At 42.1% G+C, this 26,653-nt stretch overlaps 1 protein-coding gene across 9 annotated transcripts in view; it reads left to right on the plus strand.

Moving 5' to 3' along the window:
* Window positions 1-26,653, plus strand: part of LOC131682856 (FAD synthase-like) — a 350,246-nt gene that overhangs the window by 57,150 nt on the left and 266,443 nt on the right. For 6 of the 9 annotated variants that reach the window (XR_009304194.1, XR_009304190.1, XR_009304191.1 and 3 more), the window contains exon 3: window positions 733-854. The exons of the other annotated variants lie outside the window; for them this stretch is intronic. Coding sequence is in view for 1 of the 6 variants with exons in the window: in XM_058964627.1 (XP_058820610.1) it covers window positions 733-854 (122 nt within the window). In the remaining 5 variants the exon portion in view is untranslated. The remainder of the gene's footprint in view (window positions 1-732; window positions 855-26,653) is intronic. 9 annotated transcript variants of the gene reach the window in all.

Raw genomic sequence — 26,653 nt, forward strand, 5'->3', positions numbered from 1 at the left:
GTAATTTTTTTTTTTCATCACTCGGGCGCTTTGCATGGGACGAGGGGGAGGGGGTAGGTAAATGCTACGTTATTTACGAGGGGAAGGTTAAAATTTTGTGACCAAATGCTACGAGGGCGGAGGGAGGGGTCAAAAGTCGCCGAAAAAAGCTACGTCATTTGTGTACGGCCCCATATACAATTATGTTCGACTCTTGCCAGAGTTTTATTCGACTTTTGCAATAATTCTGTCCAAAAGATTTTGCGATAATTTTGGTACGAATTCCTTCAGAATTCATTTCGCATATTGCTCAGCTCTAGCCCGACAGAAAACTAATTTAACGGCGTCCACCGGAGGATTGCATGTTGGTTCGATCTCGAAGATTTTCGGAAATTTCAATATAAGTGGAAGTGGCTCGATTTTGAAAGCCATCTTCTTGTATTTCTGAAAATCGATTTATTTTTCTTGGATTTTTTAGATCCAAAATGGAATCTATGTTTCTGTTAAGGTATGGACAGTTTTTAATTTGAACAGCAAAATAAATTTGGCGATAGAAATGCTTAAATTGTTAATTTTTTACAGCTAAAGAAAATAATAGATGAGATGCGCCTTTTTTTAAATTTTGTTCCATTCGAGCCGCCATGACATTACCAAATCACCACAAAATTTGCTTATGAGTTCAATATATGGGAGCTGTCAAGTTGTCCCCGGGCTGGTTCAAACATGTGTATAAATTTATTTGTATTTTTACAGGAAACTGACCCGGGTTGGCCAAGTATAATACGGATAAACCCATTAATTGATTGGACTTGTTCTGAAGTGTGGGAATACATAAGGGGAAATAATGTACCTTATTGTATTTTATATGACCAAGGGTAAGAAAAGTGGACAAACCTGCCGCTCGTAAACTAACCAATGGATCTAATTGACTAGGTCGATTCTTAACACCAGAACGTAACACTCACTTTTTTGCCTTAGAACGATGCACTGGGGTACAAACGTGCCCCCACGCGTTTGATTGCAATTTTCGTAGGTAAAAATAGAAACAAAAGAAATGTATAATATATTTTTTTAATTTTTTTTAATTGCGGAAGCAGCTGTGTAGGTGAAAGTATGGAACGAATCGGCTTAAACAAAGAAAAAGTGAAAAAATCGCGGTTTTGACTTTTTTCACAAAATTTATTATAACTTTGTGAATTCTCAACCGATTTGAAAAATATCAAAGTTGAAAGAATGGTCTAGAAACGGTATAAATTGCAATTTTGATAACTGTGAAAAAGTGCAATTCTTTGGAAGAGTGAAAGTTGAAAACTCGGGGGTTGGAAAATACCACAAATGGGGCAGAAATTGAAATGGAAAAAAAAATATTTCTGATTAGTAATACATTGGTAACACCAATTTTTTCTGGTAACAGTGTTGTGAATCAGTTTGTTTATTTTCGTTCTCGTATTTTGGATCGTTTTTCTGTGTATATTCAGTGCTGTTTCAATTGGAATAGAGTTTGAGCCCCCGCCTAAGTTGCAGTTATTGATCAATTGACTCAAAATTTGTGATTCTTGGTCGTGCGGTGATAATTGACAAACATTTTGTTCCCCCAAAGTGTCGTCGGTAGTGATAGAATCCTTGTGTGAAACCGTGGAAGCATATCGGAAATGCTTAATCGCGAAGTAGCTACTGTTGCCTACCTGTTGGCGATTCTCGCAATGGCAAGGATTCTGCGACAGAATCGTGCATCTATCGAAATTGGATCTGATTAACGACTCAGCGAATATATTCTGGCTTTGCGACAGCTGTGTGGATTTGATGAAATCCTCCGCAGTGAATGCAGCTTTTACAGCATTGAGCGAGCGTTCCGTTTGGAGCCAAATGTGCTCGCGAGACAAAGGATGATAAATTGCTTTCTAAATCCGATGTCCCCAGTCTCACGTGTGGCAAGAAGAAGGGTGATGTAGCAAAGGTACCCACAATCACTGTTGAACCCGTTACTAGTAAATGCTGGATTTACTTGTCGCGAATTGCTACCACCGTTTCCGAAGATGAGATTGGTGCTATGGTTAAGGAATTCCTTTTCAACGGACGATCCGGTCGAAGTGAAGAAGTTAATGAAAAAAGACGCAAATTTGAGCGGGCTTAATTGGTGTTGACCCTCGACTTCGTGAACTGGCCCTCAATGACGAAAACTGGCCGGATGGGATGTATTTCCGCGAGTTCTTCGACTTACGGCAAGAACGTACTAATGACGAGAGGCAGGGGTTTCGGAAAACACCCGACTGGGATAAATCCATCGCAAATAGCAGTTATTTTAGACCACGCACCGACAGTTCGCCTGTTGATCAACGGCGACCGGGACGCACCGTAGAAAGCAATATGGAATTCCGCAATCCTCCCAGCACAGTCGTGCCTCTTGCAGTCAGCAGTATCTTCAGTCGTCCCGGCCTTGTGTCTGGGAATGAACTTCCAAATAGCCCTCTTTGATCAAATGCTTCCGACTGTCAATAAGTCATCGCTGTCAGCCGTCAACTGGAGACCTCCTGAGGAGCCTTCCTACGTCCATCACGGGTGCTACCAATTCCTGCAGTTCACCCGCGCCTTCTGATGTTAGCGGTCATTTGAGTCGCCCCGGCCTGCCATCCAGACGAATGAATTAAGGAGTGCCGGTCAGCCTTCTGTGCCTAAATTCATCGCTTAATCACTTATACTATCAAAATGTGGGTGTCATGAATTCCTGTGCAAATTCCTATCGCCTAGCTACCTCGGACTGCTGTTACGACATTATCGCATTGACAGAAACATGGCTAAATGAGCAGACTCTTTCCAGTCAGGTGATTTGCTCTATGAGGTTCTCAGATGTGATCGTAGCCCTCTCAACAGTCACAAATCATATATATATATATATATATATATATATATATATATATATATATATATATATATATATATATATATATATATATATATATATATATATATATATATATATATATATATATATATATATATATATATATATATATATATATATATATATATATATATATATATATATATATATATATATATATATATATATATATATATATATATATATATATATATATATATACATATATATATATATATATATATATATATATATTATATATATATATATATATATATATATATATATTATATATATATATATATATATATATATATATATATATATATATATATATATATATATATATATATATATATTTATTTATCCCCCCCCAAAAAACTCGCGACTCTGCACTAGTTGATTCTCATTCTGAATCATTGACTCCTGTTGCAGCGATGGCGCAACTCACTGACGAAATCATGATTCTCGGCGATTTCAACCTTTCTACAATAAAGTGGCGTTCCGTTCATAACGGATTTTCATCCTGGCAGCATTACTCTTCTGGATGCCTTTAGAACGGCTACACTACAACAGCACCACGAACGAGAACGACCGTATTTTAGACCTATGCTTCGTTAATGCCAGAGATCAATCGCCGCATATTTCCACCGCCCTTGCCCCGCTAGTAAAGTATGTTCGCCACCATCCGCCTCTACATCTTCCACTACAGAACGTACCGCCAATGAACTTTTCGAGCCACGCCCCCACCGTGTGTTACAATTATAAGCGGACTATAGTCGTATAGTAGCATTTTGGATATTTTACAAAGCATTATCTGGGATTCTGTGCTAAGCAAGGATGATGTGAACTCCGCCGCTGAAACGTTCTGCTATACAATGACCTACCTTATCGATCGTCATGTCCCAAAATGTAATCAACGACGTGATCAATCCTCCTAGCAGACTGCCGAGCTACGTCAGCTAAAAACTGCGAAAAGAGTAGCATTACGTCCTAAATCGTTTTGGAGATACGTCAATGAGCAGTGGAAAGAAACCGGCTTGCCTTCTACTATGGTTTTGAATGGTGAAGTTGGGCATGATTCACAAGCCATAGGCAAATCGTTCGCCTCTAAATTTGCGAGTGTGTTCGTCTGTGAGACTCATCCCTCGCAGCAGATTGACGTTGCGGCTAACGGCGTGGCCCAACTCGAACGGTCAATTAGTGAGATTCGTGTGGAGCACTCGGATATTGTATCACAGCATGCAAGCTTAAAGTATCGTCATCTCCCAGATGGTGTCCCTGCTGTGTTTTTGAAAAAGTGTATATCTGGTTTGGTGGAACCACTCTGTCAACTATTCAAAATGTCACTGACAACCGCGATTTTTCCTCAATTGTGGAAAGCAGCTTAATCTTTCTTGTCCACAAAAAAGGTGATAAGAGGAACATTGACAATTATCGAGGAATTTCTGCGCTCTGTGCCATTTCCAAGCTCTTTGAGATAGTTGTGGTGGAGTCAGTTTTTTCATTGTAAGGAGTATATTTCTAAAGACCAACACGGATTCATGCCGAATCAATCGACGTCGACGAATCTACTATCTCTAACCTTTTGTGCCCGAAGGGTTCGATGCAAATCAACAAACTGATGTTATATATACTGACTTATCTTCAGCTTTCGATAAAATCAATCACGATATCGCAATCGCTAAATTGGAAAAACTTGGTTTCAGTGGATCACTCCTGCGATAGTTCTAATCCTATCTAGGTGGCCGTCAACTCAGTGTAAACATAGGTGATGCATACTCCAAACTGTTCTCCGTAACGTCTGGTATTCCGCAAGTCTTCTCGGACCATTCATATTCACTATCTATTTCAACGAAAGGGCCACGATTGTCGTATGCAGATGACCTAAAAAATTTCAACGGAATTAAGAACCGGACGGACGTACTTTATTTGCAGCAGCAATTTGACACTTTCAGCTGATGATGTGAAAACAACCGAATGATTCTGAATCCGGCGAAATGTTCTGTGATATCGTTCTCCAGAAAAAAAAGATGGGTAGGTAATATCAGAGACATAACCGAAGTGAAGTAGAATACACTTAGGCTGGTAATTAGAATGCTGTAATTTTTACTATCTTTTGCATGGTTGCATTAAATTCAGCTATCAAGTATTTCTGTTATTTTTATATGGTCGGTGTTAAGTCAGACCGGATTAAGTCGCAAAACATCAAAAATGAGATAATGATAGCACTGAATAAAGAATTTTTTCAGCTACATTAAACTCTTGCCAGATTTGAAATATGTAACAATAAACGAGAATTATGGCAAAAATTAATTTCCATTTAAAACGTAAAGGATACTGCGATTCAAACTTTAAAGTCGTTTTTTCGAATTCAATATATTGTCACTTGGTCCTGTCTGACTTAACACCGACCATATATGCATTACCTACACGTACATCACTTGCGACGCGTTTATGAAAATGAAATTTCGGTCCTACCTCGAAACTTGCAAACGTCCGCCCGAGACACATGTGTGGCAAAATTCAACTGCTAGGTTTGTTCCCAAGTTTCCAGTGGGTAATTATTTTTCAAGTGGATAGTACTACCTTTACTACTCACATTATTGAATGTTTCATTACACATATGTATTAGGGTATCCCAAAATGACATCATGTTAAAAAAGTCATCGGGCTCACTTCTTAAATGAAAGGTTAGGGTATTAGGAGCACTTTCTTCTTCGGAGTGAATTTGCTAAAATGCTCCCTACTGGTGACGAATTTAGATTTATTGAAAAATGGACCGATTATGGGTAAAATTTTAAATGAATGCCTCTTGAAGTGCTCCTGAACGACCTTAGATTTTTTCAGCATTTTTTTTATTTTTTGAAGGTCCTAATGGAGAAGTTTGGTTAGTTAGTTTGTACAAATTTTGAATTATAAGAGCGGCAGAGCCATTAAAACTTAGTAAAAAGTGAAATTCTTGAGGTTTTTCAGTAGTTTTTCTTCAAAACTGGGTATCTACTAGAGATGGTCGGGTTTCAATTTTTTCGAACCCGAACCCGACCCGAACCCGAGAGCATGAAAATTTAAAAACCCGAACCCGACCCGAGCCCGAAATTATGAAATTTGAAAAACCCGAACCCGACCCGAGCCCGAACATTTTAAAACTTAAAAACCCGAACCCGACCCGTACCCGAGAATGAAAATTTTTTAAAACCCGAACCCGACCTGACCCGAGAATTTTAAAATTTGAATACCCGAACCTGACCCGAACCCGACCCGAACCCGAAAATTTAAAATTTGAGAAACCCGATCCGAATCCAACTTGCTAATACGGAGAATCAACCAAAGATTTCGAAGATGACCCCAGGCTCATCTAAGAATAGTAAAATCACTCGAATCTGAAGAAGCATCATACACATTGAGTTATATCTACATATGGCAAAACAAATCACTGCCGAGTAGAATCCGCATTTATATTTACTATTATTGAACGTCGAATTTGTAATGTTCTGAGAAACTTATAAATCGTCGATATCTTAACCGGAAATTAAGTTAAATCCGCGCCTAACTCATGGGGAAACAGAAAGCTTAATGGTCACAGTTTCCAACAACCTTGCCCGTCGTACTTAACCAAAATTTCTATTTTTTTACCGGTTTCTGCAAGGCAGTTTCATATAATTTGTTACGTGTATTAAATTAAGCTATGACAATTGGCAATTCGTATTCGACAGTTTACATCAAACTTGTCAATCAAGATTTTCTGACGTGTTCTTGATGTTCCATCATAAGCGATAGCACAATCTATGATTGGGTATCTAAGTTATTTTATGCTTCAGAGACACAAAATTTTTGCAATCAATTCCGTTCGTGGAAATTCATGTATTTTCATGATGGAATCCGACTCATGCAACATCTCAGCCCGGGAACAATCTGACTGAAAGTGCTTGTTTCATATATGTACCACTGATTTGATAGTGGTACTATTATACCATCACCATATGAGTGTCATGAACAACGAAACCTGGCGGAAGTGAAGCTAGGTTTAGGTCTGATGGAACAAAGACAGTCTATAGAAAATAAATTTGGCCTAAACTATCTGCTTTTAAAAAATATTGTGCCCTTTTCAAATTTGAGCCGCCATAATGACACCAAAGTACCACCAAATTTGTGAGTTCAAATCCTTATTTTTCCGTTACAGTTTATTTTAATTGCAAGCAATCTTTATCATAAACCAAGTTGATTATTAAACTTCCGTTCATTCATTAGTTGTCTATCGCTCGTGCTGTTTGGACGTTTTTTTTAAACTCGTTACAAGTTTTACACGCATTCCCGTTTTATTGCGTCATTCGCAATCGCATCGTCGCTCCCGCGTGATGAGCAAATCGCGCCACAGATCCAAGGAGGATCTCAAAGCTGCTAAGCGGCTGAAGCAGAATGGATCGGAGACAGCCGCCAACCGGTTGCTTGGTAACAACAATATTCCAGCCTTCCTGTCGATGCAGAGGAGAAAATCAAAAAGAAGGAGAAAATGCCTCCGTTCTATTTGAAGGGATTTCCGCCGACGTTGCGGTCGGATATGAACACGCTCATCAATCGCGGACTACAAGCAACAATCCGTCTCTGCACTGACGGTTACAAAATCATCGTTCCATCGCAGAATCATTACAACGCAGTGCAGTGCTACCTGAAGCAAACAATTTGAAGGGATTTCCGCCGACGTTGCGGTCGGATATGAACACGCTCATCAATCGCGGACTACAAGCGACAATCCGTCTCTGCACGGACGGTTACAAAATCATCGTTCCATCGCAGAATCATTACAACGCAGTGCAGTGCTACCTGAAGCAAACAAAAGCGGAGTATTTTACTCACGACATCAGTGCTAACAAACCACTAAAGGTGGTGCTTCGCGGTCTTCCAGACATGCTGGAAGAAGAACTAAAGGAGGCGCTATTAGAGGCTAAACTGAAACCACTGGTGGTTTATAAAATGAAGCGACACAATAAGGACCTGAAATATCGAGATCAACTATATTTGATTCACTTGGAGAGAGGGTCCATCTCCATTAGTGAACTGAAAAACATTAAATCTATCTTCCATATCATTGTGGAGTGGGAGAGATACAAGCCAGTTCACCGCGAAGTTACGCAGTGCATGAACTGCCTAAATTACGGGCACGGAGCCAAAAATTTCCACATCAAGAGCAGGTGTATGAAGTGCACAGAGTCCCACAGTACAAGTGACTGCCTGGTGGAGGAATCAGAAGTGAAAGTGAAGTGTACAAATTGTGAGGGTGACCACCCTGCTACCAGCAAAGCTTGCCCACGCCGGGCAGAATTCATCCGCATCAGGAAGGAGGCCTCGGCCAAACGTCAACCGAATCGCACAACGAAACCGCCGCTCGTCAACATCGACCAGTTTCCTCCACTACCACCTCGCCTACCACCACCAGGCCTGCCGAACGCGAACATCTTCCCACATTCAAAGAGAGCATTTTCAGCCACTTCCCCGCAACCGCCGCGCAACCAGTGGGACAGGCCTCTCAACATGAACCAGCAACCGTCGAATGATCTCTACTCGCCGGAGCAACTAAGTGCCATTTTTCTTGAGATGGCAAAAAGACTGCGTGACTGCAGATCGAAATTTGAACAAGTTCAAACGCTGGGGTGCTTTCTGCTCGAGTATGGACTGTAACAAGATCACCCTCGTGAACTGGAATGCTTGCTCACTCTTGAGCAAGAAACTTGAAGCCAACACCTTCATGGAAGAGATGAAAATTGATGTGGCAATTTTCACGGAAACTCACCTGAAACCCGTTAGCAACATTTCTTTTCCATCACACTCGATGATCAGACTCGACCGGAACAACTCTAGGGGCGGCGGAGTGGCTATTGCAGTACGGAGAGGACTCAAGTTTCTCTCGTTACCTTGTTTCAACTTAAAACTGGTCGAAGCCATCGGAATTGAGTTACACACAGTTACCGGACCAATCATTATCATCGCAGTCTACCTTCCCAGGCAAGTTAAGGAACTCGACGGAACTGCAGCCCGGCTTCGAAGAGAATTAGCCAAGCTCACCCGCAGAAGAGGAAAAATCGTCATCGCCGGCGACTTAAACGCAAAACATCAATCGTGGGGAAATCTTCGATTCAACATGTAAGGTAACATTCCGGGCGGCTAGGGCCGCTTTTAAACGTGAGATGGTGCTAAGCAAGTCCACCTGCTACAAGGAGCTGTGCAGAGAAGTAGACGCTAACTCCTGGGGCAATGCTTACCGTGTCGTTATGGCCAGGATCAAGGGCCCAATGACGCCAGTCGAAATGTGCGGCGACAAGCTGAAAATTATCGTGGAGGGCCTTTTCCCGAAGCACGACCCAACCGCATGGCCGCCTACACCGTACGCTGATGCAGATGGTGGAAATGCAGGTGACAATCGGGTTTTCAACGACGAGCTCCTTATAGTGGCAAAAGCGCTGAAAGCGAAGAAAGCTCCCGGACCGGATGGTATCCCCAACGTGGCACTGAAGACTGCGATCCTGGCGTTTCCGTACATGTTCAGGATAGTCCTACAGAAATGCCTGGGCGATGGCTACTTCCCGGATAGATGGAAGATCCAGAAGCTGGTGTTACTGCCAAAACCAGGGAAACCACCAGGAGATCCAGCATCGTATATGCCTGCTGGATACTCTCGATAAACTCCTGGAAAGAGTCATCCTCAACAGGCTGACGACCTACGCTGAGAGTGAGAACGGACTATCGCAGAGACAGTTCGGGTTCCGGAAAGGAATATCGACGGTGGACGCCATCCGCATCGTCATCGCGAACGCGGAGAAAGCATTGAAGCAAAAGAGAAGGGGTAATCGCTACTGCGCCGTGGTAACGATAGATGTGAAGAACGCGTTCAACAGTGCTAGCTGGGGAGCCATCGCCGTAGCGCTGCATAGAATGCGGGTTCCGGACTATCTGTGCAAGGTTCAGATAAGTTACTTTCAGAACCGAGTACTGGTTTACGAAACGAACACGGGGCAGAGGTCGATTAGGGTAACGGCGGGAGTACCTCAGGGCTCCATACTCGGCCCAACGCTCTGGAATATTATGTACAACGGAGTGTTAACACTGGAACTGCCCAGGGGAGTGGAGATCGTCGGCTTTGCAGATGATGTTGTCCTGACGATAACGGGCGAGACCCTTGAGGAGGTGGAGATGCTGACGGCAGAGATAATGGGCATCGTGGAAACCTGGATGGTTAACGTCAGGTTGTAGCTGGCTCACCACAAGACTGAGGTAGTGCTGGTTAGCAATCGTAAGCAAATCCAGCGTCTCGAGATCAGCGTCGGGGGACAATCCATTCCATCGATGCGCGCGCTGAAGCACCTGGGTGTGATGGTTGACGATCAGTTGAATTACAACTGCCATGTCGACTATGTATGTGAGAAGGCTGCGAGGACAACTAGCGCATTGGCAAGGATCATGCCGAATCACGGAGGGGCAAGAGGCAGCACGAGACGTCTCCTGGCGAATGTCTCATCCTCAATCCTGAGATATGGCGTACCGGCCTGGGCTGCAGCGCTGAACTCAAAGCGGAACCGGACGAAGTTGACAAGCACTTTTCGCCTAATGGCTGTTCGTGTCGCAAGTGCGTACAGAACGATATCGTCGGAGGCGGTATGCGTAATTGCCGGGATGATTCCCATCTGCATCACTCTGGCTGAGGACGTAGAATGCTACCAGCGGAGAAATGAACGTAATGCAAGGAGACTGGTTCGAGCGGACTCGTTGGCTAAGTGGCAGCAAGAGTGGGATTACGCGGAGAAAGGAAGGTTGACCCACCGACTCATCTCAAATGTGTCTACTTGGGTACATAGGAAGCATGGAGAGGTGAACTTCCATCTGACGCAGTTTTTGTCCGGGCATGGATGCTTCCGGAAATATCTACATCGGTTTGGGCACGCTTCGTCACCCCTTTGCCCGGAGTGTGTGAACGTGCAAGAGACACCGGAACACGTGGTCTTCGAATGCCCCAGATTCGAAGAAGTCCGAAGGGATATGCCTGATATAACAGTGGATAATATCGTCGAAGAGATGTGCCGCAACGAGCATATCTGGGACGCTGTCAACAGAGTTGTTACGAGTATACTCTCCGAGCTGCAAAGGAAGTGGCGAAGGGACCAACAAAGCAACGACATTGGTTAGAACGCCGCAGTGGAACCACAAATAGGGTTTCGGGAGAAATTCCGCCGCCGGGAAACTCACCGACGGTGTAGACTGGGTCCACCGCCGGGGACCAGTTGAGTAGTACGCGATGTAGCACCGGGCTCGGGTCATCGGGGTGCCAGCGAACCGGATGTCAGACTCCACCGGAATCGCTGGACCGACCTCGACACTCTACCGGGTAGCTCGTGAGTAGGCTAGATCCACCGTCGGGGATTAGACCGAGTAGACCGCGTCGAATAGCCAGAAGTGGGTCGTTGGGGCGCCAGTGAACCGGAAGCTACGCTCTACCCGGAATCGCTGGATGGACTTCAGCATCTGCGGGCTGGCCGTTGAGTAGGTTAGGTCCACCGCCGGGGAATAGACCGAGTAGACGAGGCGGGGAGCTTAATGGCTCACAGAAACGTTCATCGGTATCGGGAGCGGTCTGCCGCCGGAGAATTCACGATAGGGCTGATTCGGCGCCGTGGACTACCCGACAGAATCGTGACGAAAAGAGGAGCTAATTGGCTCACGAAACAAACACCGGTACCGCAAGAAATTCGGTTGTCGGGGAACTCTCAATCGGAGCAGGATAAGCGGTAAAGCTGGAAGATTTTAGTAGAGCTAAATGGCTCAAGAAAGCGGGTATCGGTGTCGGGGGAAATTCCTCCGTCGGGGAACTATCGGTCGGAGTAGGATGAGTTCACCGTTGAGCACTATCCAAGCGGATCGTGATTAGGCCGGGAGCTGAATGACTCACGGAAACATGAGCTGAATGGCTCAGGGAATCAGCACCTAAACGGCTCACCACAGGGACGAGAAATAAACGGCGACGTAATGGATGGAGACAAGAAGCAGGAGAGGAACCGAGAGTTGAATCAAAGCTCATAGGTCGTGTCACTCCATGAACCAAGCGAGGCTCCGAGATAGAACAGCAGAAAGAGGTGCGACGAAAGCGCAACGAACCCCCCCACGAAGTAATACGATGACGTAGTTCCGTGGGGAAGAAGGGCGTAAAAAGTAAGGAATGTTTTTAGTGGTTAGGCACGGACGTGAGTCCCACACAGTGCCAATACACTACAGGCCAGGCTTTTGAAGCTTTTTTAACCATACTATAAAAAACATGCACACATACATACACACATACATACACACAGATATTTTTCGATCTCGGCGAACTGAGTCGAATGTTATATGAGACTCGGCCCTCCGTGCCTCGGTTAGAAAGTAGGTTTTTGGAGCAATTGCATAACCTTTCTATATGAGAAAGGCAAAAGAATAATATTTAATTAGCTTAGTCAGCATGAGTCCAATCTTCATGTGATTATATTTTGAAATGTTGGTGGAATGGGTTTGAAAGTGGAGGGAATGGGGGATTAGTAGAGTGGGAGTGGAGGATGCGTTAGAAATCCTTCATCTTATTTCGGTATACGGGGTGGATGAAGGAAATGCGGGTGTGAGGGTGGTCCAAGGGGAGGGGAGTGATGAAGGAGGCAGTTTTAAGGGCAAGGCGGGGGGAGGTGCGGCGACGCAATACTCAACTGCATATTTTGCCTTCCATTTGAGACTAGGTTTGAGAAAATCGGTTCAGTCATCACCGAAGAACCGATGTGACTTTAATTGTGGAATATGCCCGGAATCCCGGACTTCCGGAATCGTCGATAGTGGTCAATATATTCAAAGAATGTTTGATTGGCAATCAGTGATCTAGATCTGCGATTAGAAGTAATTTGGTGACCATTTCAATAGTTTTTAGCCTCTGAGGTATTACGATTGTACCGTTTTATATGGGAAATTTCAGTGTATCCTTACTAACACTCCTGTAACTCCGGAAGCAAGAGTCAGAACCGAATGAAATTCAGCAGCAGTCAATGGTATTACTGTATCTTTCATTTGAAATCAAGTTTGTAAAAATCGGTAGAGAATTCGTTGGGGAATGAGTGTGATATTAGCTTAGGAACTTGGCGGGTTCCCCGGGGGCGTCATGCACCGTCATAGGTGGCCAATGTGGTCAAAGCTGCTTTGATTGATCATTAGTGATCCAGACCCGTAAACTAGAGTAATGTTACATCAATTTTGATATGTTTTACTTCATTTGAACATCATGGTGGTACCAGTTTATATGGGAATTTGCTGTGACCGCACTCTTCAACCCGTAACTCCGGAACCGGAAGTCGGATCAACTAAAAATTCAATAGCAGCTTATGGGAGCGTTATACCTTTCAGATGAAATTGTGTGAGTTTAAATGACACACACACATACATACACACAGACATTTGCCGATCTCGACGAACTGAATCGAATGGTGTATGACACTCGGCCCTCCGGGCCTCGGTTAAAAAGTCAATTTTTACAGTGATTGCATAGCCTTTCTTTATATGGGAAAGGCAAAAATGTTTGGAAGCACTTGAGGGCGTATGTGGTTCGGAATTCCACAGATCTCGTCTTTCATGGATGTGTCGAAGAAAACAGTAGATTCAGAAGTATTTAAGAAATGTACACGGTTTGGATTGTAAGAAGAGGGATTAATATTCTGTGCCATGTAGTTAAAGTACAGGGACATGAAACGGGTCTGAGAATTGAGCTCAACAAGCCTTTCGAAATATTCAATCACCACCGGGTTCAAGATATCGCATCGAATGAGCAATCGATATGAGAGTTCCCAAAATCGATTTTTCAGCGGGAGAACGCCCGACAGGACTTCGAGAGTCATCGTATGGGTCGACTGCATGCACCCTAAGGCGATACGCAAACAACGATACTGAATTCTTTCGAGTTTGATGAAATGTATGTTCGCGGCGGAGCGAAAGCAGAAGCATCCGTATTCCATTACATTCCACGCCATCGTCTGCAAATTGCCTTAACGTGCAGGAATTGTCAAGACATTCATCAATGTCGTTGACATAGAAATTGTATAACAGAGGGCTTAAACATGAGCCCTGGGGAAGGCCCATGTAACTAAATCGTGATGTCGATAAGTCACCATGCGAAAAATGCATGTACTTTTCCGACAACAAGTTTAGTAAAAAGTTGTTTAAAGTTGCTGAAAGACCATGCTGATGCAGCTTCTCTGAAAGAATATTGATAGAAACGGAATCAAAAGCCCCCTTTATATTTAGGAACACTGATGCCATCTGCTCTTTGCTAGCATAGGCCATTTGAATTTCGGTTGAGAGCAACGCAATACAATCGTTCGTCCCTTTGCCTTTGCGAAAGCCAAATTGTGTATCTGACTGTAAGCCATTTGTTTCGACCCAATTGTCGAGGCGGAATAGGATCATTTTCTCGAACAACTTCCGGATACAGGACAGCATTGCGATCGGTTGATACGAATTGTGATCGGTGACTGGTTTTTCTGGTTTTATGATGGCGATGACCTTCACTTGTCTCCAATCGTGTGGGACAATGTTAGCCTCAAGAAACTTATTGAATAAGTTCAACAAGCGTCTCTTGGCAGAGTCTAGCAAATTTTTCAACAAGTTGAATTTGATTCTGTCTGGCCCTGGAGCTTTATTGTTACACGACAAGAGAGCAAGTGAGAACTCCACCATCGATAAAGGTGTTTCGTTCGCGTTATCGTGAGAAGGCGTGGCGCGGTAGATCTTGGCGAAATCGAATATCCAACGGTTTGAATATTCCACGCTCTCATTAATAATGTTTCGGTTTCGCATACGTCGGGCTGTTTCCCAAAGAGTGCTCATCGATGTTTCTCTCGTTAATCCGTCGACGAACCGGCGCCAATAACCGCGTTTCTTGACTTTCATCAAACTCTTCATTCGCTTGTCTAACGTGGCGTACTGTCGAAAACTAGCGGGTAACCCGTCGTTCCGGAAGGTCTTAAACGCGGCGGCCTTCTCTGCGTACACGTCTGAGCACTCTTTATCCCACCAGGGATTGGGAGAACGTTTTTGTATGTTCGCGCAGGGTACTGGCTTAGTCTGAGCTTGAGCGCTGTCAAGAATCAAGCCAGCCAAAAAGCTGTATTCTTCCTCCGGAGGAAGTTCTTGGGTAGATTCGATGTTGTCGGATATCGCGGCCGCATTGCTCTTCCAATCGATATTTCGTGTGAGGTCATACGAAATATTGATTGATTCCAATGGTCTTGAGCTGTTGGTGATCGAGACTACGATCGGCAGATGGTCGCTACCGTGGGGATCAGGGATTACCTTCCACGCGCAATCCAACTGTAACGAGGTCGAGCAAAAGGATAAATCTAATGCACTTGGGCGCGCTGGTGGGGGAGGGATCCGTGTCATTTCACCAGTGTTTAGAATTGTCATATTGAAGTTTTCGCAAATATTGTGAATTAAAGAGGAACGGTTATCATCATAAAGGCAACCCCGTTCCGTACCGTGAGAGTTAAAGTTGCCTAAAACTAGTCGCGGTGCAGGCAGGGATTCTATGATGTCATGTAGTCAGCGATGCCCAATAGCGGTGTTGGGGGGAATATACATGGAAGCTATGCAAAGAACTTTGCCTTTGGTTGTCACTTGACAAGCGACAACTTCAATACCTGTTATCGAGGGAAGGTTAATTCTGTAGAAGGAATAGCGCTTTTTGAACCCCAAAAGCACTCCTCCATAGGGGGTGTCTCGATCCAGGCGAATATTATTAAAATCGTGGAAAGTGAGATCTATATCTGAAGTTAACCAAGTTTTACATAATGCAAATGCATCGCAACTCAAACTATTTATTAAAATTTTGAAGAAATCGATTTTCGGGATGATACTTCTGCAATTCCACTGTAAAACAGTGATCAAATCCGTGACCTCGTTCGATGAGTTAGCCATCGAAGGATAAAATCGCTGAAAGGAGGGGCCATTTAGCAGTCAACTGCTTCAAAAATGTTCTTACTGTAGGGAGAAAAGCTAACGTAAGACTTTCAATAGGATCAGTTATATTGAAAGTTTTTATTATCCAGTCCACTATGTCCCAGAGTTTGATAATACCAGTGCTGTGATTATTCTCGAACTGAAACAGAGGAACACTTGGGATTTTTGATGTTCCGGGAAGTGCTGGGAACTCCTTCTCTGAGCTTTATCCTCCGAGACCAGGAGCTAATTGCTTCGGCTTGGTTGCAACACTTCCAATAGATGTGACTTTCGGAGCTTCGTCAAGGGATACCTTCTGGCCTTTACAAGGAACTTTAGGAGAGGAAATGTTCCTCCTCTTCCTATAACTTCTAGGCGCCTTAGTAGATGTTCCCTCTTGTGGGTCATCAGCCTCGCCCTCGTTAGGAGGCAAGTGAGCATAGATGTTTGTTGAGGATGGTGGCGTTGCTTTCTTTAGCATTTCTGCGAAAGAACGTTCGGATCGCCCCACAAGGGAACGTTTTAGTTTATCCCCGCGTAGTTTGTACGCGGGACATGCCGAGATATCATGCAGATTCTCTGCACAGTAAGGAGACTTCTCAGCATTTTTACTTCACGAATCATCCACATGATTCTCACCGATTTTCCACAGCGGGCCTTATTGCTACAATGGGTGGCTGTGTGACCCAATTGTTTACACTTTGTGCAATTCATGAACCGCGGCATAAACAGACGCACAGGCAGACGAACCTTGTGCAAGAGGACGTAATTTGGCAAAACGGTACCAGGGAATGTCACCCGATAAAGGTTTGATTCGGGGTACGTTTTTGAACCATCCCCCGCAACTACTACTGAGTGCAAACGCTTGCACTCAAGTATGTTCACTGGCTGAAGTAAGCGGTCTCTAAAACGGCCTACCCAGTACCGCAGCAGATCCTCGCATGTCAAACTCTCATCGGTGACAACGCCTTCAGACTGTACTTTTACAGCTGGAATATACACGTGATAGTCCTTCGTAAAGTGCTCGCAGCAAGCAACATCGTTTGCCTGCTTTGAGTTAGTCAGCACGACCCTCAGCCTGTCTGAGCGGACCTTTTTTATTTCGGTCACAGCCGAGAATCGTTCCGTCAGGTCTTTCGAAATCTGTAATAGATTCAGCGATTTTGTTTTGGGCCGAAAGAAGACCACAAAGGGACCGGTCGAGAGCTCTGGATATTGTTTGGGTCGGGGAGAGCCTTGGGAGTCGATTAGATCTCCATTTGACCGTTCGGGGAGGGAGCCATCGACACCGTCGACGCACGGGGTTAGCACCCGCGCAGACGAGAATAAACCGTTAATGTGTCAAAAGAGGTAGATTTTACTTATCTATAAATTTGTTTCCCACGACGCACCAGTCCAGCTTATATAGCTGGCTATTGTTTAATCCTCACAATGCGAACAAAAGGTAGAGCAATGCGGCCTAACGGTTAACACACGCACAAAAGAAGAAAAAAGTCCAAAACCTCGAGAGGTAGAGAATGTGCAAGATAACCTTGAACGGGGATTATACGATTCTTTATCTCAAACTGACGGACTGGAACACTTGCTTCTCAATAGACCGCTCGTAAACGAATGATTTCTAGTGTTTGTTCTATTCTTTAAATAATTTAATCCACTTTATTCGTTTTCCTCGCGTTAATTTCTCCATTTTTTGTGCTTTAATAGTTTAACATGTTGGCTTTTTCTACTATTTTTGTTTTCCATTTTGTTTGTCTGCTCCGTTTTTGTTCAATTCTTCCAATTATCTTTACTTTTTCGTCTTTTCATCATTCCATTTTTCCAGATTTTCAAAATTTACCGGATCGTCCATTTTTTTTTAAATTTATCTATTTTATTCTTGTCTTTTATATAAGTGAAAGCCTCTGCTTTGGAAAGTTTCTTTTTAAAAAGTAAAACTGAACTAACCTACTCGACAGCACACTAAAGACTGATTTATTCAATGTTTATCGAACACCTGAGTCCCTAGCTTGATTCCTAGAACTGCTGATCTTGCACCTGGTAACGGTGGCTCCCATGATGGTCTGATGTTTGGTCGTTCACGCGTGTTCCACGTACGCGACGCTGGCTCAGCTATTTCGGGTGTTGCTACGATGCTTTTGGTTGAGTTGTCATTTATGGTCGTTAGGGCGGATTCGCGCTTAACTGCTTCCCCTTCAAGTATTGCTCGTCCCGAGCAATTTTCTATTTTTGTAAACTGGTAATATTTAACAAGTATAAAAATCAACAATGCGAAAATGAGGACAACTGCTGTGCTAAGCGATAAAAATCCAAGTCGGTGTTCCACGTTAACTATTTCGAGGCGGTTTCTGTTTGCTGTGTTGAGTTGGTGTAGCTCTGATATGTTTACGTGCCGCTCTATTTGCATAGTTTGTATTTTGCCTGATTGCAGTGGCAAAATTGTTGGTTGATAGAACCGTAGTTCAAAATTTTCGAACAGCTAGTTCCTAATGTGGAGTGAGCAATTATGAAACGTTACCAAGTGGATTCCGGTTAACGTCCTATTGCTGATGCCGCAGGTGCTGTTGATGCGTACGTCTTGGTGAACGGATATCACCAACAGTGTTCCTGGGGTTAGTGGTCTTGTTTCTGATGACGGAGGTTTTTCTGATAAATGGCACTTTCCGTGTTGGCCTCTTAGAAGTGGAGCTTCACAAGGATCATCGCTGATTTCAATCAATTGTTTCCTCTCGCAGATTGTCACTCTGTTGTATTCTTGACATCTGGAAATTACTGCAAGTATTTGTGTCGGGTTGATGAAAACTGTGTTGTGCGTTAGTTTAACGGTTTGGTTCAGGAGTGGTAGGGGTTCGATGATGACTTTTCTATATCTTTCAGAAAGTAGGCGTGGAGCGTTGATGCTGATGATGAGTGTTGGTCCCTTGTAGAAGATGGTTGTTGTCAGATAGTTGAATGCTTCGTCTGCATCGTGGATTTCTAGGCCTTGGTTTTTAATTTCCTGCGCTATTATTTCTACTTCTTTTGGTGTGAAAATGGTTTTACTGACAATATTTAGTTTCGCTAACATTATAAAATATTCAATTGGGTCATTAAATGAGAAAAAAAAGTCGTTTTTTATTACTTACATCGATAAAGCTGATTTTCGTGATTGCAACAATATTTTTTTCCAACTCAGGAAACGTGAAAATAATATTAAAATTTAAAATAAAGAAATATGTTGACAGTCTGGATTTGACACTATAGGAAGGGTTTGACATATCGAATTTCACGACAAATGATGCCCTGTCAGAAAAAAATAAGTCAAGTTTTCTCGGTTTTTCCACAGGGTTATTTTTATTTGACATAAACACCATACATTGCATATAGTTTTTTTTCATTTTGGGTGTTGTCCTGATAGGCCAGATGTAAACAACCGCTGTTTTCCTATGTATGGTTGCCAAGTTTACATTAGATTTATTTTAAAAAACAAAAAAATCGTTTTTACGTATTACAACGAATTTTTTTTTGAAATCATGTTATATTATGTATATTGGACCTAAAATTTATCGAATGGAACGGAAAACTATATATAGCTTAATGACCCAATTGATTTTAGTGTGTTCAGAGGGGAGTCTAGTTGAAAAATAATTGAAATTTTATGATTTTCTGTTATAACATAATCTTCGTTGTCAATGATTTTATTAAGTACATTTTGTTGGTTTCTGAAACCATCGGTAATCATATTGAGACTATTTTCGAATTTGGAATTTATTTTTATTTGTCTATTGTTCTGTTGGATTAATACATTTTCTGTTCTCCTGAGGTTATCTAAATTAGAATTAATTATGTTCATATCTTCAGCATCTAGATTCCCTGTCACCGTTTTTATTATGCTTCCTAATATGTTAATTGAACGTTTATTTCTTGGTCTATCGTGCAAGGTACTAAGGATGAACTTTATTTCAGTTAATTTAGTTACAATTATTTCTGAAAAATCTGTAGAATTTTTTATCTGACTTATTACGTTCTCAATTATTGCGACAGACACGTCAAATTTTGTGAAATCGATTATGTGTAAAAGTCTATCATACCCCGCTATTATTCTTCCCTTCCCTCTTTGAAGAAGCAACGCACCTGCGTTGTTTGTTATGTCATGTATCTGGATGGACTGTGAATAGGGTGTGATGAGAAGAGTGAGTAGGAGGCAAATCAGGAGGATTCTGCAGGCGTTGATCATCTCGTTTTCTGAAAGTACAAAATCTATTAAATTCTTTTGACATTATCTTTATGTATTTCCCGGCCAGAGTCATCTACAAGTATTCTACCCTTGTTTTCTGATGCTCGGACTGGTAAATACTTTGGTTTTGTTTTCTTTTTGATGCCTTGAATTTTTTTGTAAGCTATGGCATTTGGTTCTGTTTGCGGTTCTGGTTCTCTGTGTTTATTATGATATTCCAAATTTCTTAGTTTTGATCTATTGTGTGCGAGCATAACCTCGTCATAGAGTTCGTTGCGGGCCTTTACTATTAATTCTATATTGAGGGGTCTTTCTTGTTGATCTTTCAACCTGTAGAAAACTTCCCTAGGTTTGAGTTTTATTGCAGAGTGAATTGTGTTGTTATACAATGTACACGCAATGGTAAATATTTCTTTAATGTTTAGATCTTCGTAATTTGGTTTGTTACAGCGAAATATTTCTGCTATGGTTGAATGAAATCGTTCAACCGTACCGTTACTTTCGCTGTGGTTAGGTGGTGTGAAAAATATTTCTTTATTTAAGTCCTGCAAGAGGCCACGAACTTCTATAGACTTAAGGGCTGGCTCGTTATCGCATACGATTAAGCGTGGTGTCCCGTAGATTTTGAAAAATTTAGTTAACCCTTTTCTTATATCTAAAATGTTTCGGGATTTGATGTGTACTAGAGTACCGTATCTGGAAAATTTGTCTAAGAATGACAGAAAGTGTTCCTTTTCTGCTACGAAGATGTCGATGTGAACTATGTCAAGCGGTCTGTTCGGATTTGGTGTTGATCCTAATATAATTTTGTAGGGATGTCGGTCGTATTTATTTGTGTTACATATGTCGCAAAGTTTTATGAACACTCTGATTTTTATTTTCATCTTCGGAAAATAATACCTCTTTATTATTTGCTGATTATTTTCCCAGATTCCTCTGTGCGCACATTCGTGCGTTTGTTCTATCACGAGGTTCTGTTCTTCTGGTGTTTGTAAATCTATCAAAAGTTTTTGTGAAATGGCAACTTTAAACGGTTTGGCCCTGCTAAAGTAGTTTTTGTAGGTGATCTGTATGATGTTCATAATACTTTCCGGACAGTAGATACAATTAGTCCGTCTAAGGTCCATGTAATCTTTGAATATACGGATCATAACTGGTACGCCGAAGACAGATTTTGTTATCGTTCTTCGATATACTCTGGGGAATATTTGTTCGTAATTGTCTGGCTCGTCAGGCCCGACTTTCAAAATTATTTGGTTACTAAAGGTGTTCACCGGGAGCTCAGTACACGGGATAAATTCGGAGTCGTCTGTATCCGCAGAATGCACCGTGCATTATCGGATGAGATTTCCTCCTCATTTATATTAATTTCGTTCCGAATCCTTGATAAACTGTCTGCGACTATGTTTTGTTTACCAGGACGGTAACGTATTTCGTAATCACATTCGCTAAGTGAAAGACGCCAATGGACAAGCCTATTATTAGTGTCTTTCAGATTAAGCCCATATGTGAGAGGTTTATGATCAGTATAAAGAATAAACTTCCGGCCACATAAGTAGGGGCGAAAATATTTGCAAGCCCATACAACAGCCAATAGTTCTTTCTCTATAGCTGAATATTTTTCCTCTGACTTATTCAAAGTTCTGGAAGCGAAGGCTATCGGCTTATCACTTCCTATAATTCCTTGAGATAACACAGCGCCGATTGCAAAGTTGGAGGCATCTGTGGTAAGTATGAATTGTTTGGAAAAGTCAGGATATTGCAGAATATTTCTCCCTGATAGAATATTTTTACATTTTTCGAATGCTTCAACGAAGTCTCTCGAGTGAGAAATGCCTTCACCTTTTCTAAGGGCATTAGTCAGTGGCTTGGCTATTTTAGCGAAGTCTTTAATGAATTTGCGGTAGTATCCTAAAATACCTAGGAAACCACGCAGTTCTTTTTCATTTGATGGCAATGGCCATTCTTTTATAATTTTAATTTTGTCGGGATTGGGTTTGACACCTTCCGAAGTCACAATATGGCCCAGGAAGGAAACCTCCTTTTGTAGGAATTCGCTCTTGTCCAATTGTACCTTCAGATTGTGTTTTTTCAATGTCGCGAAATTTTTTGACAAATTGTCAAGATGCTCAGTTAGACTGGTAGAAAAGACAATGATGTCATCCATGTACACTAAACATATGACTCCGATGTGTTCCCTCAGCACGTTGTCCATCACGCGCTGGAACGTTGAAGGTGCATTTTTCAACCCAAAAGGCATTCGCAAAAACTCATAGTGTCCATTTTCTACACTAAATGCAGTTTTTGGAATGTCTACTTTTTCGACTTCGACTTGGTGGAAACCAGAGGCGAGGTCTAAGGTTGTAAAATACATACAACGACCTAATTTGTCGAGGATGTCTGTAATATTGGGTATGGGGTAACGGTCGTCGACCGTTTTTTCATTAAGTTTTCTGTAGTCTATTACAAGTCGCCACTTTTTCTTTCCAGAAGCGTCTAATTTTTTTTCGACGATCCAGACTGGTGATGTCCATGGACTATTCGAATGCCGAATGATGCCTTGGTCTCTATGACAGAAAGGGTAACGGTATGATTTAGCATGTACTGGTAGGTCATCTTTCGTATTAATTTTGTGCTTAATAGCGCTAGTGAATGTAAGTTTTTCACCTTCAATGAAAAATACGTCTTCATATTTCGATATGAGCTGCAGAAGTTTGGATTCTTCTTCTTTATTCAGATGTGTGGTCCACAGCTGTTTTAAAAGCGATTGTTTTATATCGGGTTGATTAAGGTTGGGTGTACTTGTTTCGAAATTATTAATTTCAATGTTTGGAGGATCCGTAATCAAGAATTTTGTAGGAGTATCCGAAAGATTTGAAATTCGGAAGAATGCTCTATTGTCATTTGCTTGGTATATGCCGGATCCGATAACTATGTTGGGATTAATTTTTAAATCATCTTCTAGAAGAAAATCTCCTTCTGTGGAACTCACGGGAAGGTTAATTGTTTTGCTCTCGTGTGCATTGAGCGTTACCTGGGTTGTGTTTGGATATTTGCGATGCATTTTGATTGTATTGTTTGGCAATTTGAGTTCATTAGAGGTGGTCAGAATATCAGCCTTTAACTTTTGTAAGGATTGGTAACCAATCAATCCATCGAAAAAGTCGTGAAATTCGAAGACGTAAAATCTTAATTTTTTTTTGTCGGAGCGGACTAAATTCGACGTACTGATTTAAACAGTGTGAACCACTAATATTACGGACTTTGATTGGTTCCGTAAAACGACACCTTTCGAGGTTGACGTGTCGCGGGCTAATATAATTGTTATTAGCGCCGGTGTCAATGAGAAATTTTAGTAAACTTTTTGATGTTTGTATCGTAATGTAAGGAATGAAATTCTCTAGGTCATCGGATGGTGACCTTGAGCCATCAGAAAATTTAAATCGTCTCCCTCTTCATTATTATTAGTGTTGTCGTTTAGTGTTTGAGAAGTTTGCCCTGCATATTCGTCTGCGGGTAGTGAATTCTCAGGTTGCTGATATGAGTTCGGCATTTCATATTGTGCCTGAGGGTCAGGAATATTAAATTCGTCATAGAAATACTCATAGGGTTCGTTGTTGACTTGTAGTTGATAATGTGGACCATGATTAGCTCTTGTCGGGTGTGAGCGGTTCATATAATTAATTTGTCGGCTCCTAATGGAAGGATCGACTTCCATAGGGACTGGTTTGGGAAATTGCTGATTGTACTGAGGTTGTCGAAATTGTGGGGGTTGACCTTGTCGGAAAGGTGGAGGAGGTCGGAATTGTTGGATAGGTGGAGATGGCCTGTATTGTTGAGCGTTTTGAGGGGGGTGATACTATGAAAATATCTGAGGGGGTCGAAATTGTTGGAAGGTTGGAGGTTGTAGGAAGCCTGGAGGAGGTCGCATAGGAATTCTCTGCAGATTAGCAGATGGTCTCGGAGGAAGAGCAGGTGGAAAAACTGGTGTTTTTGGGCAGTTGGGACACTTTTCCATAGAAATCTTCGATACTTGTGGTCTGTTCTAGTTTGAACAGATCTCTAGTGAGGCAGACTTCGTCACGTCTGTCACTATAATGGGTGATTAAATTGGTCTTTATTTCTTCCCATTCTAGAATGGTCCCGTAGAGCTCCAGTGCATTATCAGCTTCGCCAGTCACCTTTGCTCTAATTGCCTGTAACCAGACATTAAATACAGTTGTACCTCTTGCACTTTCTATTAGTGGCATGAGGTTATCAATGCTTTTAATAAAGCTATGCAGTTTTATTGGGTTGCCATCGAAAGACGGCAACTCTTTCATTATTTGGGGTGTTTGAAGCGATTTTAAAATATCTTCCACCCGTGGAGTTTGGTCTACGGTATTAGTTGTTTGCAATTGCAAACGCGCGGCATTAGCAGCAGCTTGTGCAGCCTGCACTGCTTCTGCTGCACCAATTGATTCGAGTTGCATTTGCTCGATGTGCTCCTCTTTTTCGGCGAGCAGCTGCTGTAGTTCAGCTATGCGTGCCTGGAGATGAGCTTCCATTGTTAGATTCACTTATAAAATTTAACTTATACACTTTATTGCAAATTATTTAGTGTTTTCTTTGTTTAGGGTTAGTTTCACTTATTTTAGGTTTGTGATATTCAGACCTCCGCTTACCGTGGGTCGGGGCTCGGGTCTCTGAATTAGTAATTGTATTACGTGTTTATCTAAAGATAGGGCTTTTTTGTTTCACTTAGCCGTTCTCTTTAGCTTTATTATGAAAGATTAAAACTACTTACAGTATTTTTTTTGCGATATCCGTTTGCAAGGTGTGTAGATTCGGCGGAGTTTCTTCAGAATAAAGCGCAATTCGCACGATGTACACTCGCGGAAGGATCTATTCCGGGGTTATTACTGAGAAAATCCGCACCCGACTGCGCCTCTGCTTTGGAAAGTTTCTCTTTAAAAAGTAAAACTGAACTAACCTACTCGACAGCACACTAAAGACTGATTTATTCAATGTTTATCGAACACCTGAGTCCCTAGCTTGATTCCTAGAACTGCTGATCTTGCACCTGGTAACGGTGGCTCCCATGATGGTCTGATGTTTGGTCGTTCACGCGTGTTCCACGTACGCGACGCTGGCTCAGCTATTTCGGGTGTTGCTACGATGCTTTTGGTTGAGTTGTCATTTATGGTTGTTAGGGCGGATTCGCGCTTAACTTATATAATCCTCTATTTTTTGCATTCTTGACGTTTTATTTATTTTTTCTATTGCTTTAAATATGTCTTGTTTTTGATGTGAAATAAATTTTATTATTCTTGATTTATCGAGTTTTTCAGTTTTATGTATTTTTTGCCTTTCTCAATAGAAAGGTATTGCAATTGCTCTGAAAACAGACTTTTTAACGGAAACCCGGAGAGCCGAGTGACATACCTTTTGATTCAGTTCGTCTAGATCGCAAAATGTCTGTGTGTATGTATATGTGTATGTATGTGTGTGTGTCAAAATAAAGTCACTCAATTTTCTCAGAGATGGCTGAACCGATTTGCACAAACTCAGTTTAACGGTATAACGCTCCCATAAGACGCTATGGAATTTTTAGTTGATCGGACTTCCGGTTCTGGAGTTACGGGTTGAAGAGTGTGGACACACAGCAAATTCCCATATAAACTGGTAACCCTATGATGTCCGAATGATGTAATACATATTCAAATACGTTCAACATTATTTGTATTGGCGGGTCTAGATCACTAATGACCAAATCAAGCGATTTTGACCACATTGATCACCTATGACGGATATTGATGCCCCCTGGGAACTCGCCAAGTTCCCGAGCTAATGCCACACCTATTTTCCAGCAAATCCCTAACCGATGTTTACAAACATGATTTCAAATGAAAGATATAATACTCCCATTGACTGCTGTTGAATTTCATTCAGTTCTGACTTTTGGTTCCGGAGTTACAGGTTGGTTATTGCGGTCTCATAGGAATTTTCTCATATAAACCGGTACAATCGTAATACCTCATAGGTTTAAAATCTATTGAAACGAACATCAAATTATTTCGATTCGCAGGCCTAGATTACTGATGGCGAATCAAAAATTATTGGAATGTATTGTCCACTATCGATAATTCCGGAAGTCCCGGGGCTCCGGACAAATTCCAGATCTAAAGCCACTTCGGTGACGACTGAACCAAATTTCACTAAACTAGTCTCAAATGAAAGGTACAATACGAAGTTCGGTGTTGAACCCTCCATCTACCCCTCCACCTCTTACCTCTCACCCCCCCCCCCCCCCCCTCTGTCTCACCCCCACCATCTCAGACCAATCTCCCACACGCATCCCCTTCATCCACCCCGTATACTACAATAAGTTAGATGATTCCCGACACATCCTCCATCTCCTAGTAATTATATTCCGTCCCTTCTCCACCATGAAGTTAACATGAAGACAATATTGAACTCACGCTGGTTAAAGTATATAAATATTATATTTTTGTTTGTTTCAAGTGTGTCAGTATCGACATGTTGCTTATCAGATTCGTGACAGTCGTGCACTTATATATGCCCATCAAGTGTAATAAGAATGAAATAGA

This window comes from Topomyia yanbarensis, chromosome 2, assembly GCF_030247195.1.
Source record: "Topomyia yanbarensis strain Yona2022 chromosome 2, ASM3024719v1, whole genome shotgun sequence".
NCBI lineage: Eukaryota > Metazoa > Arthropoda > Insecta > Diptera > Culicidae > Topomyia > Topomyia yanbarensis.